Source organism: Protopterus annectens, chromosome 3.part1 (genome assembly GCF_019279795.1).
Source record: "Protopterus annectens isolate FY-2018-M chromosome 3.part1, PAN1.0, whole genome shotgun sequence".
NCBI lineage: Eukaryota > Metazoa > Chordata > Ceratodontiformes > Protopteridae > Protopterus > Protopterus annectens.
In genome coordinates, this window is record NC_056732.1 from 1,852,906,811 (window position 1) to 1,852,922,961 (window position 16,151).

The window sequence follows — 16,151 nt, forward strand, 5'->3', positions numbered from 1 at the left end:
GCAACTTTTTATGTTTTCCACATTTCTTGCCTTCTCATATGGTCCTTCACCTTATATTCTTTCTTTTGTTTTTGGCACTTTGCTGCCTGGCTTTTATCCACTTCTGGTTTGATTTCCATTCCTGCTTGATGTTGATATGCGTCTGCTAAATTAATCAGAGACATCATTTTAGATTTATTTTCCTCATGTTTCAAAAGTTTCACTACATTTGGATCTTGTGAGGTCAGTAAATATGTGTGGAGTCCCACAATTGCAGATCTATACATGTAATCAATTTCAAGGAGGCCCATCCTTCCTTTGGAATGGGGAATATATAATCTTGGTATACACTGATTTTTATAAATCACTTGTTAAGCATGAAGCATCCTTCTTATTTTAATATCCAGTCTATCCAACACTTTTTGAGGCCAGTCAGTCACTCTAAAACTTATAGTTAGGACAGGAAGAGCAAACTGATTTATAGCTTGGATCTTGTTCCTAGATGTCAATGCTGTTTTCCAGATTAATTTAAGTCTTCTAAAGTACTCCTTACTGAGCTTTATTTACATTTGTTCAGGTTTTATTGCTGATCCTTCATCAATTCCCAAGTATTTATATACTCCCTCTTGCTCAAGTTCTTTTATGTCACATTCTTATCCCAGACTAATGTTTTCCTGGTGCTGCAGTTTTCTTTTTTTAAAGGTTACTTTTGCACATATATCAAGACCAAATGACATTCCAATATCATCTGAAAAAGTTTTGACAACCTGCAGCTGGGCTTTCAGTTCTTCATCTGATGAGCTATACAGTTTTAAATCGACAAAGAGAAGATGAGAGTCATTAGACTTTGATGTTTTCTAGAAGCCAAATTGTAGCCATGGCCTAAGCTGTTAAGTAAACAGCTTAATGAGTTAATGGCAAGGCAGAATAACAAGGGTGACAGAGAGTCGCCCTGGAATATCCCCCTTTGAATTTTTATTCCTGGGATAATAATCTGTCCTTTATCATAGCTTAATTGCAAAGTAGTTTGCCACTGTTTCATGGTTACTGTAAAGTAGTCAATCACTGTAGGGTGTATCTTATATATTTTTAAGCACTCTTTTATCCATGAATGTGGAATACTATCAAATGCTTTTTTGTAGCCAACCTATGTCATACTTAGATTCTTCCCCTAGTAATAGTTTTCCACTATAATTTTAACAACAAATGATCCTTTGTTCCATATGACTTTCTTCTATTGTCCTTTTGTTCTACTGCCATAATTGAGTTTTTTTCTAAATGACTATAAACTCTGTCGGTGTCAGTTCCCATGTATAGTTTATACATCGTTGGAAGACAAGTTATCGGTCAATAATTTTTAGGGTAGCTTGCAGGTTCACCGTTAAGTAAGAGCATTGTTTTTCCTGTTGTTAACCAGTGCAGTGTGTGTTCCGGGTGTGTATATAAATAGTTTTTACTCATGGCTAAATCCTCGTGCAACGAAGTTAATACTTTAAGCCAAAAGTTACGTACAGCATCTGGGCCTGGGGTTTTCCAGTTAGAGGCTTTTCTCAACTTTGCTTCAATCTCCCTGGCTGTTACTTCATCCCATTTCATATCCTGTACTTTTAAACTTCTTATTCTTTCTTTTACTTCTTCTATTCATTTAGCATCTTTGTTATGTTCCACAGGATCTTCATAAATACTTCTCCAAAATGTATCTACGTCCTCTTTTTTGGAGGTCTTTCAATTCCTTTTACCTTATTTCCCAATTCACTATAAATCGTTTTTGGGGTCATCAATAACTTGCTTATTTTGTGTTTTTCCCTGTTTTGAAATTTTAAGTTTGTTATCTCCAATACTGCATAATAGTTCCTGGTTTGTTCTAATACAGCACATTGCTTTTATCACATTTATCTTTCTTAGTATTTTTGTTGATCTATTCCCTGTTTTATAATCTTCTAACAGTGTCACTTCTTGTCTTAGCTGCTTTATATTTTTCTCTATTCAATATTTCCATGATGGTATTCGCTGTTGCCCCCTCTTTTCCCTCGCTACCCTATGTTCCTGTGATAGAACTTTATCAGTTATTAATTTAGCAGCACAGTAATATATTCTGTTTACATTTGTTATATCGCATGGGTCTCTATGGACAGTCCTAATTACTGCATTAATTTGTTTTATCAGACTTCTGAGTTTTGGGGTTTTATTAACCTTCCGCAGTCTATTTCTCTCATTGATCTTGATAATATCTATCTTTTGTCTATTAAATCAAGCAACTCTTCTCTTAACTCCTTTTCTTCCAAACTGAGGGCACATCCCTTGTTTTCCATTTCCTGTGGGCATTCTATAGAAAGTTCTATAGCATCTGCCTGCAGCACATTCTCTTCAGTTTCATCCTGTGTCATCTGTTTTATTGTCATATGGGAACTCACTGGCCTATCATTCCTCAACATTGAGTGCATCAGAGTTTCCACAGTTTCATGTTCCTTTCCTTGCTGTCTAGCTTCAAATGAACGTTTATACTGGATTCCTGTGGGAGGGCTCCAAAATACCTTGATATGGCACCTGACCAACTGCTTCCTGTTCCACTGGTTGCCCCTTCATTTGGATATCCATTGCTCTATCCTGTTGTGGTGCTTTCTGTATTTGATTTTCTACACAAAATCCTTCTCTTTGCAGCTGTCCCATAACCTCAATTTCTATTTCTTTGACTTCTCCATTACTAAGCTCTTTTTCTACTTTTCCTCTTAATCTTCTTATTTTTTGTATTGTAAAGTTTTCCATACCCGGATTCCTTTCCCTATATTTTTCTACAAATATCTTTGGTGCTGCTCTTTTTGTATTGGTTAGTTTTGCTTTCTCCTTTGCATAAATATTACACCATATTAAATCTCTTTTCCTTTCCCATGCCCATATTTCTTCTTAACGTCACCTGATCTTCTTGCTTTTCCTTATTCTGGAGACTCACTCCATCATGCTTTGATGTAGTCTGTATTAGACCTTCTACATTAAATCCTTCACTTCACAGGCACTCCATAACTTCAACTTCTATTTTTTAAATTCTGCTTTACTAGCACATTACATCTTTGTGCTATTAATTTTTTTTATTGTGAAATTTGCCATATCTGGATGTTTTTGCCTGTGTTTCTCTTTGACTATCTTTGAAGACTGCCTTCTCTATTGGTTAACTTGGCTTTCTCCTTTGCATAAATATTGCACCATATGAAATCTTTCTTTCTTTCTCATGACCATATTTTTTTTTTATATTTTTCAAATACCTCTAAGTTTTGTTGTTCATATTTTCTCACTTCCTCAGATGCTTCTTTTTCCAAACAGATCAAAATGTCTTGATCTACATACTGTTTTTCAAAAATATGTTGTATTAATGAACGCAAATTTATATTTGAAGCTTCTGACAGTTTTTCCTGTGGAAGTATTTTTTTTCCCTCCAATTTCTCTCAATCTTTTTGCATATCTTGTATCTAAAAATTCTGGGCTTTTTGCATAACAGCAACAGTAAATAATTTCTTTCTTATCCTCAATATTCCACTCTATCATCTTAATGGCTCTTCTTTGGCCAATCAATTTTTCTGTCCAGTGTGGGAACTCTGATGACCATCTGATTTTTCTCTATGCAAAACTCTTTCCACATGTGGTGCATTAATAGGGCTTCTCTCCAGTGTGTATATTTTGGTGTTTTACCATGTTACCCTTCTGTGAAAATGTCTTATCACACATGGTACACTTATAGGGTTTCAGCCCTGTGTGTGTACTCTGATGCCTATGCATATTACTCTTGTGCTCAAAACCCTTATCGCATGTGGCACACTTGTAGATTTTCTTTCCCATGTGGATACTCTGATGACTTACCATCTGTTTCTGATGTGCAAAACTGTTTTCACAGATGGTGCATTTATAGGTATTCTCTCTAGTGTGTATAAGTTGGTGTTTAACCATGCTACCCTTCTGTGTAAAAGTCTTTTCACATATGGTGCACTTATAGGGTTTCTGCCCAGAGTGTGTTTTCTGATGTTTAGTCATATTACTCTTGTGCCTAAAACGCTTACCACATGTGGCACATTTGTAGTTTTTCTGTCCAGTGTGGCTAAGCTGATGACTTACCATCTGACCTTTCTGTGCAAAACGCTTGTCACATGTGGTGCATTTGTAGGGTTTCTGTCCTGTGTGGGTACGATGACTTACCATCTGACTCTTCTTTAGAAAACTCTTGCCACACGTGGCACATTTATAGGGTGTTTGCCCACTGTGGATCATCTGATGACATATCATACTATTTTTGTATTTAAAGCTCGTGCCACACACATTGCAGTTATGTTTCTCTCCAGCGTGGATTGACTGATGATTTTTCATAGTGCTTTTGCACGTAAAGCTCTTGTCACACATGGTGCATTTGTAGGGTTTGTGTCCAGTGTGGATATACTGATGAAGTACCATACTGCTTTTCCATGCAAAACTCTTGTCACACACACTGCATTTGTAGGGCTTCTGTCCACTGTGGATTCTTTGATGAGATATCATATTACTCCTCTGTGTAAAACTCTTGTCACACATGGTGCATTTGTAGGGTTTGTGTCCTGTGTGGATATACTGATGAAGTACCATACTCCTTTTCCATGCAAACCTCTTGTCACACACACTGCACTGGTAGGGCTTCTCTCCACTGTGGGAACTTTGATGACATATCATATTACTCCTCTCTGTAAAACTCTTGTCACACATGGTACATTTGTAGGGCTTCTGACCAGTATGCATTATCATATGTACTTTTATAGTCCTTCTATCTGTAAAACTCTTGCCACATGTGACACATTTGTAAAGCTTTTGTTTATTGCATATCTGCTCATGTAATGCCACTGCATTATTTTGTCTTTTCCCACTGTGACTTAATTGTTCAGTTAAATCATTAATATTGAATGTTACACTGTTGTTGTGATTAAGCTGACTACATGCCATTTCCATGAGTGTTTGTAGATGCTTTTCTAGTTTGTTCTTTTTTATAAATCCATCATCACTTTTCTTGCAGCTATGTCTAGTTTCAGAATGCATTGCACTTTCTCTTGCGATTGACATTTTATCTGAGATAGCTTTGTTAAATTCAGCATCCTGAGGTTTCCCATGGGATGACTGAAGAGTCTGAATCTCAGACAAATCTGCATCCCTGTTGACTTAAAAGAAAAAAAACAGTGCGTAAGAACATGTTTTCTAAGCTTACAGTGCAACTTTATTACTGTGTGCTTGTACAAAGCCTTTTTTTATATTTCTAACTGTAGTAAACAAACAATGGACTGTTGTTACAAAGAATTACAATAATAAATGTCACAAAAAAATCTACACTGCCATTGTGCCCTACTGCTCCTACTAAATACATTTAACAATGCCATACGGTTGGCTACTTTTCTTATTTCTGCAAAGAGTTTCCAAGAGTTCATCTGGTGCACCTGCCATCTTACTGTTCCTTATAAAATAAATCCCTCCCATTTATCCCCAACTTCATTTAAGGGTATCATGGGTGTTCTTGGACATAAAACTCTACACAGGAACCAGCGAATAGCTATGAAATATAATTATAGTTACAATAAGAGAAAATAGTATTTACATTTTAAATTTCAAAAGTAATAAACTTTTACTTTCAGTATAGTGGACTTAATCATTTAAAATCCTCTGTAATGCTAGAGACAAAAAGAATTTCTGGCTGTAAACCTCCCTGTTGTATTTGATATATTTGGGAGCTACTAGTAGGTATTAAACAACTACACTTTATGCCTTAAATTTGCTGCAACATGCACTTTGCCTCGGATGGAACAGTAAGAATAATTGCCCACATAGGTTGGCAGGTTCATAGTTATATTCTAGACTATTGACCAATAAGGAAATAGCTGTGCAATCCATCATAGCTGTATCCCCAAGTTCACATGGAGCCCCATAGGTTCATGGGTTCATAGATTGAGTACTAAGCTAACTGCCCTTGCGAGCCATTTTAAGCAGCCAATTGTTGTCCCTTGTGTGAGAGTCAAACCCTGCACCTTGTCTTTGCAAGGCAAACACCTTAATCATTTGGCCACCCGCAACCTAACTTTTTTTATGATGGGGTATGTTAGAGTACAAAGGTCATGTGGGTGATATTTTGGTTTGGACATTACTTTCTGCCTCTGCAATCAGGAACATGGTTAATATTTAAATATATTTTTGAGGTTAATGATTTTATGAATAAACTGTATTTTGTTGGAGACATTAAAATTTTATATATGACAAATTTTCAATATGGACCAGAAACAAATGTAAAGAACAGGGCAAACACAACTATTTACTCAACAGAATTAATGCAACTAAAGATTCAAAAAGGAGACAAAACATTTAGATTTGGTAAAAATTTTGAATACAAAATACTGAAAAATACTAGAATGCAAAGATGAAAGCATAGTAAAATAAAAAACTGAAACTTGCCTAATATATTAATTCCACAAAGTTAGATAAATTAGGTAACATAATCAAGTTGTTAAATAGAACAAATTATACTGAACTAATTGTATTAAATGTCCTGAAAGAAACAGAAACGTGACAGGTACATTAAAAACATTGCAAGCATTTAGAAAAAAGTATAGAAAATGTAACAAAATGAATACAATATAAACACAAACTTTACTTGTTGGAGGCTAAAAACAAGCAGCTGGTATGAGGCAAGCACTGCAAAAACACAATGTCAGTGATGTTGTTCCTTTTTAATGGACATGGAACTTCGTCAGAAAACAAAATCACTAGCAAACTAATAAGTTTCAACACTACAAGTCATGCCCCTCCTCCATTTAAGTAATAAGTCACACATGCATTCATGAAGACAGTAACTACATTTAAAGTGACATTACAACAACATTTCACAAGATATAACATCTTATGATAACATTTACAATTTTAAACAAATCCTTAAATCAAATTCAGCTTAAGAATACTCTTTAGATTAATATTTTCATTGAAAAAAGGAAAATGGTCTGACTTTAAAAATATCTGCCATTTAAATCTGGCTTCCAGGACCTTTGTGACCCAAAACAAAATTTTCAGTGTTAATCTGTTCCAAAACACTAAAATAAAATTTATGAAAACTTTACCTCCAAACCTATGCTGTGCCAAAAGTACAGACATCTTTATCTTATCTGCCTTCATAGCTATAATCCTAAAATGTGTAGTTCTCTGACACTTTTTCACACTTAAAATTGTGTGAGGTGATGTCACGGCTGGCAAAATAAACAACAACTGTGTAGTTATATCTCTTTTGGCTATACGTATTAGTAATCAATATATAAGTAAAAGAGCTTGTGTTACTAATATAATGACATTTTTCACAATTGGTACATGAAAAGTAAGAAGTAGAATAAGAACCACCAGGGTACATACTGACTGAAAACCTGTATAAGAGTAAGGTTAAAAATACTAGGGTACTTACTGACACAGAACCTGGTTATAAGAGAGTTGGGTAAGAATACTAGGGTACTTACTGACACAGTACCTGGATATATAAGAATTGGGAGTAAAGAATACTAGGGTACTTGCGAAGCCACAGAACCTGGTTATAAAGAGAGTGGGAGTAAGAATACTGGGGTACTTGCGACACAGAACCTGGACATAGAGAGTGGGGTAAGAATACTAGGGTATTACTGACACAGAACCTGGTTATAAGAGTGGTGTAAGAATGCTAGGGTACTTACTGACGCAAGAACCTGGTTATAAAGAAGAGAGGGGTAAGGAGTACTAAATTTCAGGACGAGGGTTGAGGTAACGGGGCGGTTTGAGGTAAAAATACTAGGGTACTTACTGACACAGAACCTGGTTATAAGAGGTGGGAGTAAGAATATTAGGGTACATCACAGCTACAAAACCTGGTTATAAAAGAGTGGGGTAAGAATACTAGGGTACTTACTGACACAGTTTCTAGTTATAAAGAGAGTCAGGTAATGCTAGGGTACTTGACGCAGAACCTGGTTGCATAAGGGAGTGAGGGTAAGAGTACTAGGGTACTTACTGACACAGAACCTGGATATAAGAGTGGAATTAAGAATACTAGGGTGCTTGATGTAGAACCAATTATAAGAGAGTGGGGTGAGAATACTAAGTTGCTTACTGACCTGGGAACCTGGTTATAAGTGAGGATAAAACACTAAGGAGTACTTATTGATACAGAACCAGATTATAAGAGGTAGGGTGAGAATACTAGAGATTACTTACTGATGCAGAACAGATTATAAGAGTGGGGTGAGAATACCCCAGGGTACTTACTGACACAGAACAGCTATAGAGTGGTGTAGCCAAGAATATTAGGGTACTTACTGACACAGAACCTGGTTATAAGAGTGAGTAGAATACTAGGGTGCCTTTACTGACACAGAACCAGGTTATAAGAGAGTTGGATAGAATACTTAAGGGTGCTTACTGACACAGAACCTGGTTATAAGAGAGTGGGGTAAGAATACTAGGGTACTTGCTGACACAAAACCTGGTTATAAGTTGGAGTAAGAATACTAGGGTACTTTACTGACACAGAACCTGGTTATAAGGAGTCGAATAAGAATACTAGGCTACTTACTGATGCACAACCTGCTTATAAGAGAGTGGGGTACGAATACTAAAGTACTTACTTACACAGAACCTGCTTATAAGAGAGTGGGGTAAGAATATTAGCATACTTACTGACACAGAACCTGGTTATAAAGAAGTGGGATCAGAATACTAAGTGCTGCAACCTGAGAACCTGGTTGCATAAGAGATGGGATAAGAATACTGGGTACTGACACAGAACAGTTAAAGTGGGGTAAAGATACTGGGGTACTTACTGGCACGGAACCTGGTTATAAAGAGTGGGGTAAGAATACTGGGGTACTTACTGACACAGAACAGTTATAAGAGTGGGGTAAGAATACTAGGGTACTTGCGACGCGAACCTGGTTATAAAGAGTTGGGTAAAGAATACTAGGGTACTTGACACAGAACCTGGTTATAAAGTGGTGTATGGAATGTAGGGTACTTACTGACACAGAACGGATTTATAAGAGAGTCGGGGTAAGAATACTAGAATTACTTACTGACATAGAACCTGGTTATAAAGAGAGTGGGGTAAGAACTAGGATAATTGCGGCCACAGAACCTGGTTATAAGAGAGTGGGGTGAGAATAATGGGGTACCGCGTGCAGAACCTGGTTATAAAGTGGGGGGTAAGAATACTAGGGCTTACTGATACAGAACCTGGTTATAAGTGAGTGGGGTAAGAATACTAGGGCACTTACTGATGCAGAACCTGGTTATAAGTGAGTGGTATAAGAATATTAGGGTACTTATTGATGCAGAACCTGGTTATAAGAGAGTGGGGTAAGAATACTAGGGCACTTACTGACACAGAACCTGGTTATATAACATTGGTAAGAATACTAGGATAATTTCTGATGCAGAACATGGTTATAAGGGAGTTGGGGGTAGAAGTATTTGAAGAGATGGATAAAATGGGAAGGTTAGAAAAAATTGAAATGTACTTGGGGACTAAGACAGGAGATAACTGAGGAGGAATTGTATAAAGATATTCTGTATAGAGGGTGGAGTCTGCGGGATGGACTGGCAAGAAAAAATGAGTTCCCCTGGTGAGGCACGTAATGCATGACCACCTGTGGTTTTAAGTGTTTTATCATCTATTTAATTTGGGGATGAAGGATTGAACTAGTAACCACACTGTTTTATTTGCCACTTCATTGCATCGTAACTAACCAGACCACTAACTGCTTTATGTGTACTGCAGTCTACTTATTAAATAGATAAACATCTTAGCCATTTTGTGACATGTCATGCCCTCTTCAAGCTCAGTTTCTTTTACTGAATCCCATACAGTCCACTTTTTAACTATTTCTGTTGCTGCTTTCCAAAAGTTTTCAGTTCTATATTGTTAATCTCTGTAGACAGATTTTCACAACTCTTATTGATGGTTTGTTTTTAATTTTCGATTTTCTAGTTTCATCTTTCTTAGTCACTACCAGCATTAATGTTAGCAGTGAAACTGCAGCACAATGTGTTCTATTTCACACCAACTCATCATCATCTCTGAGGTTATAGACTAATCATACCATTCAGCAGATCATTTTTGTAACATCACACATTCTGAAAATATATATTACCCCCAAAAACTGCTTTCTTGACCATCATATCTCTAACATACTCCCTTGTCTGCAGGAATATTTGTACCAGTCTCATATAGGAATTGGCAGAAACTCTCTTGTCCACACATTTCCTTGCAAAATTCTATAATTCTTGATTTAAATGTATATCTGGAGTTAAGACATATTTCTCTCCAGTGATCACCTGTAGCATCTTTATTTAATCATTCACTCCATGCCCTTTTTATCCTTGCATCATACTGTGATCACCTGTAGCATCGTACTGTTTTCTCGACTCTAACATTTACATGCCTTTCTTATTACTCTTTTCTGGTGTGCCATTCCTGCTCTGGCCTAAGTTATAAAATGTACTTCTCATGGTTAAACCAAATCATCATCTAACTTCAATACATCTTCCTTGAGCGCTAACATTAGATCTGTATATGCAAATTAATTTAAGTTCAATAACCCAAGAATTTGTCAAGCTTCATCCCATGATATTACCTTATGTCCATTTATCACCTGTTCCCAATATCTCGGTTATTTCTTCTCCAAATGCTCATTACATTTCCTTCTTATACTACATAGTATTATCTATACGTGGTGTTCTGTTTTTCGAAGGTCTAACTTCCTTTAATGTAAAAACTTGCTTAACGTTTTTATGAATATAAGTCTTTACGGAATACTCCCTCCTATACTTCCTCCAGACACTTAATTTACACTTAATTTAAAGTTATACCAAGTGGAATACATTTCATGTACTTACTGATAATTCTGTTACCAGGAAGGTGATTTTGCTGCAGATTCCTTCCTCTATCACCATTAACAGATGGAAGCATCTTATCTTTCAAAACAATTGACCAAAGGTGGTCCACTGGGATGTTATACCCTACAAATTAAAATGAGACAAAATTTAAAGATAAACCATATTCTTCCAGGAATACTTAGGTTTCCAAAGGGTTGTTCTCAAAATACAGCTGAAGGAAAATGATAAAGCAAGAATAGAGACACATTTCATCAAAAACCTTTCAGGAATACAAGTCACCTCAAGTAATTTCCATATTGTTAAACTTTTATTGTGTGTGTGTGTGTGTGTGTGTGTGTGTGTGTGCACGCGTAAATATATTACCTTTTTATAGTATTTACTTTTGTAGCATTCAGACTCAAACACATACAGCTCCACCAGTATTTATTTCTTATTTATTACATTTTGGTAATTCAGCAAATATAGTGATGTAAACAACCGCTTCAGTCTGACCCAGAGTCAGCTGCATAAAGAAAATGAACTAAATATTGTGTAGTAAAAAAAATATATAGTGAAAACCACAGGAAAAGAAAATCCCAGAAAACAAGAGATCAATATACTCATTAAAGTATATTAGAGGCACATAGAATACTAAAACATACCAACACCGTACAATGTTCACACAATCAAACTTCTGTCACGATCCAACACCTTGATGTCCGTGAAACTGTAATCTGCAATGAGACATGAAGTACATAACTATTTCAGAGTGGTGTACGAGTTCCGTAAGTAGCACCAGGTTCAATACTTACCTTTCTCAGTAAGGTGTGCTGCATGAAGTTTGTGTGGGAAATAAATAATACCTGGAATAGTCCTGATATGGAGAAAGACCCATAACCTACATTAGTTTGGGCTCATAGAACCGCTAGAAAGAAGACAGGAGATTCATGTTTAACTACGGAATGATGAGGTAAGGTAGTTGTCCTAAGATGAATCATGTGTTCAAATGGTCAGCATATATCACAGGTGACCAATCTGTAAAATAGGAAGCACGGGGCACATTTTGTTCACTCCTTAGCAGGTAGACAGACAGCTTACTGAGCAAGGAATCCCTGTACTCACTTCTGAGAGCTATGAGAAATGCATTTTGTAGAAAAGATGATCCAATGCAGTTCATGAAACAAGCATTAAATGTGAGGAAAAGCCTACACAAAGAATTGCTTACGCCCATTTGTTTCACAGCCCTTGGGTTCCAAGATCTGTTTGCATTCTAACATACTTCAAAGGCTTGTTAAATACCAACTCAACTAGGACTTCAATTAAAGAACTTGGTTAAGACAAATACCTAGAATTCTACAGACACTGACAAATTCAAGACATATAGTACTCAGAGAAGACACAACTTAAGTAAATTAATTAACAACTTAGCATTTTCAAAAGTACTGTCCCAAACAAATGGCTATTTTTGCAGTTTGTAACCAATACCTACATCTCCAAAATGGCTCAACATTTTCCTTTCTTTAAGCGTACTTACACTTTTCTTGACCCAATTATCCCCTTAGATATAATGCTTCTTTGCAGGATAGATTTGAGATGGTGTTTATACTGACTAGGGAAAATTTAGCCAGGACATAAATTCCACTACTCTTTTTAACAGGAGTTGTAGGATCTTTTACATCCATTTGATCTAGTACCAACTCAGGCAGATACAATGTCCATTTGACATTTTATGTGAAGGACAGAATTTTTAGGGAATTCTACTGGCATACCTATCTATAAAACACTTCTTTACACTGGGATCCTATCCTAAAAGGCATGAGAGAAGCTGCATATTGCAAACAATGTTTCCGTGTTTGACAGAAGGATTCACTTCTTCTGCTAATTTTGGCTTATACTTTCAGTTCTGTTTCTGCTCCTATCCAATGGCACTTTAAACCTGATAAAATACTATTATGAATATTTGTATTTTACTCAACTGTTATACTCCTATTTTTGTCACTGTGCTTGTATGCACAGGTAAAAATGTTTATGTTCTCCTTAATTATTGTTAGTAAGATTTTTATTTACATAAGGACCAACTTGTCTTTGTAATAATGTTCTCATGTAAACTTTCTTGTCTATTTTATGTATTGCAGCTTTCCTCCCCAGGCCTTTCCCGGTAAACAAATATAAAATAAATAAATTAATAAATAAATAAATAAATCTAAGTATGTATGATTTTTTATGCCCATTGCCAAACTATTTATTACATTCACTAGTTATAAACCTTGAGGTTGCTAGTGATACCCCATTATTTGATATTGAGCTCAGTGAAGGAGCTTGATATATCATTATAATGTATAGGCCATAACTGTATCTGACTAACTTATTACATGATGAATGTGTTTGTTAATTTCAGTATAACAGAAACCAACAGACAATGGTGTATAAATGTTAGTTCTGGTAATGCAAGTACTACATCCAGAAATGCATGCAAAAATGCAACAAGTATGTTGACTGACAGTAGTCTAGGTAGCAGGATTCCCAAAAATAATCTAACAGAAATGCTGAGGGAAGTGGGTTAAATAAAATATGTTGCTGGATTCAACTAAAATGGGAAACATGCACACCAGAAATGTTTTAAATTCAGTCAGAGCTGTACCTACAAATGAGAAAATAACTATTCATTTCAATTCCTTGTCAGAGTCAATATTAGAATTCATGCTCAAGAGTTCACAGTCTGCACAGACTAGCATGTCACAAGGTCCTTTTTTGAATGCAGTCTCCCTCTTTGGGAAGCTCTGCCAGATTGCAGGGGGGGGGGGGGGCACTATGTCCGCACAGCAAAACCTGACTGTTTAAAAAATAGCTACAGCATCTGAAATATTTACTAGCTAATTATCAACATATGGATAGAAGAAACAACTTCATAAATAAAATACAGCAGGCAAGGGGAATAAACAGATCAGGAATATAAAACAGCTGTTCTGCTCAACAGAATTTGAATGACAACACTGGAGAAAGCTTTACACTGCTGTTTGTATGCAGAATCAGCATGATGGCATTTAATATACTAATTACAGGTTCAGCCAGTAATATCCAAGGTATGACAACAATGAATCCTAATTCCCCAGTGATAGGATGGAGTAGTATCAGGGTAGTGGGTCTTTGGGTGTTGGAGCCCTGAGTCATCTTACAGACTGCCTCTGTCCATAAAGGATATGGGCAGTACCCTAGGAGTGAATTTATGGCTCCCCATGCATTTATCCAAATTCTTTTTGAAGACAGTGAAGACAATGACGGATGGACTTCATTTTATGAAGATGGGAAGTTTATTCCATAGAAAGGCAGCCTTTGGAAGATGAATCCTTCTCTCCAGCATGTTCTGTTAGAGTCACAAATAAGGTTCAGGTCCATGGAATGCTTAACCCGTGTATAATTTTTCTTGCAAATGTGTAACATTTTCATCAGGGCTGGATCAGAGGCTGCCTTGTAGGTCAGGCATAAGTCTCCTCTCAATAAATGATATGAGACAGAGGAAAAAGGATAGGGTCTTTAGTTGGTCTGCACAAGACCTGTGTCTTGCACTTTGTATTTTTAGAGAGAAACCACTGGGGCTGCTCCATTTGGTGTAAGTCTCTGGTTAGATACATGCAGAAGGGGTCATTATATTCAATTATGGGCCTGATAAGGTTACAATGGCACTGTGACTTTGTTTTATTTTGATATCATGCCTTTACTTATAAGTTGAGCCACAGAGAAGGATTTCCTCACTACTGTAGCTACCTGGTGTTCAAAGTGTAGATTACTACCTATCTGTGTTCCTATGTCCCTCAGCACTAGGTCTACTTTTAGGAGTGTGCCAAAACCATGGTCTGAGACTAAATGCTAAAAAATTCTTAATCATACCCTAAGTCAGAGGCCCAAAATATTGGCTTTCACTTCAGGAAAGTATATACCAAACAGGAGGGATCCAACACTGAACCAAGTGGAATACCACCAGTAAAATGTTTCTTATCAGAAGTGGATTCACCTATCAACTCAACATGTGTCCTGTCAGTGAGCCAAATGGCTATCCATCTGACAATGAATGTAGGGGTTTATGCCTAACTCCGTAAGTTTATCTGTGATTCCCGGGAGGTTGTGTCAAAACTTTGGCCATGTCTATATAAGTGGTGTGTACAATTTTGCCCTCTTCCATGGCCCTAGTAACTTTTTCAAAGTCGTTCACCAGTCTGAGCAGGCAAGACCTCCTTTTGACAAAGCCAAAGTGGGGCTGGTCCAGTTTTTTGAGAGTACCTGTCTCATTATTCATCAGGTTCATGATAATACTCTCCATGGTCTTGCAGATAAGACTGGTCAAGCTTACGGGTCTGCAGTTCCCTGAGTCAGTTGAGGGACCCCTCCATTGTGCAGAGGGATGACTTTTGCAGTCTTCCATTCCTGTGGGACAAAGCCATCCAGGGGTTGTGGTTAAAGAGGGTTTCTAGTGTCCCTGATACATTCTGTTTTAAGTCATTTGAGAAGCATCCTGGAATGTTGTCGGGACCCATGGATGCTGTGCTTTAGTGAGTGCAGTAAGACCTGTTCCCTTGTAATGATAGGTAGGGGGATGGTTGTGATTAAATCTTTGGGGTGGTAGGAAGTGATGGCGGTGCAGGTGCTGCCATGATGAGCATTTACCCTGAGGTTATGAACATAATTAAATGAAGCCTTATGGTTATCTTTCACCTGGGAGTCCATCTTTGCCTCATAGTTTGTTTTGGCAGATTTGGTGAACTGTCTATTTTTTTTTTTTGTTTAGATGGTGAGTGACTTTTTGGACTATTTTGTCTGTTCCTTCTTGACTTTGGAGAGGATTTTTTTTCTTTTGTTAAATAGCATAGTTATGCTAGGGGTCCACCAGGGTGGTTTATTTTTGCCAGTAATTATAGGTTTGAATTGGACAAGTACTGCCTCCTCTATGCAGCTCAGAGTAGGCCTTGGTATCACCCAGGTTTGGAGGGCTTGGAAGTTTAATAAGCTGTCATTCAGTTTGAGGTAACTGGCCTTAGCAAAGTTCTTAACAGGTTTGGAATTTAATTGGGCCTCAAGGTTAGTTTTAATACTAAAGGAGATCATTTTGTGGTCAGATCTTACCAGGGAGGAGTTAATGCACAGGAGGGAGCAGCATCTCCCCATGTTCAAGAAAGCTAGGTCTAGGACATTTGTACCTCTAGTTGGGGAGCTAACTCGTTGCTCCACAATGTTTGTGCTGATGAAGTCCAAAAACCTCAGAGCAAATGAATTATGGGTTATATGAGTCTCCCAGTTTATCG

The 16,151-nt window shown here is 37.0% G+C and overlaps 1 protein-coding gene across 1 annotated transcript in view; it reads right to left on the bottom strand.

The window, feature by feature from the left end:
* The window catches only part of LOC122797926 (zinc finger and SCAN domain-containing protein 2-like), a 91,008-nt gene extending 80,011 nt beyond the window's left edge, over nt 1-10,997 (bottom strand). The window contains exons 1-2 of the mRNA XM_044066445.1: nt 10,876-10,997; nt 4,084-5,147 (exon numbers count right to left, since the gene is read on the bottom strand). Coding sequence (XP_043922380.1) covers nt 4,084-5,147; nt 10,876-10,948 — 1,137 coding nt within the window. The 5' untranslated portion in view covers nt 10,949-10,997. The remainder of the gene's footprint in view (nt 1-4,083; nt 5,148-10,875) is intronic.
* Nucleotides 10,998-16,151: the final 5,154 nt, after the last annotated feature.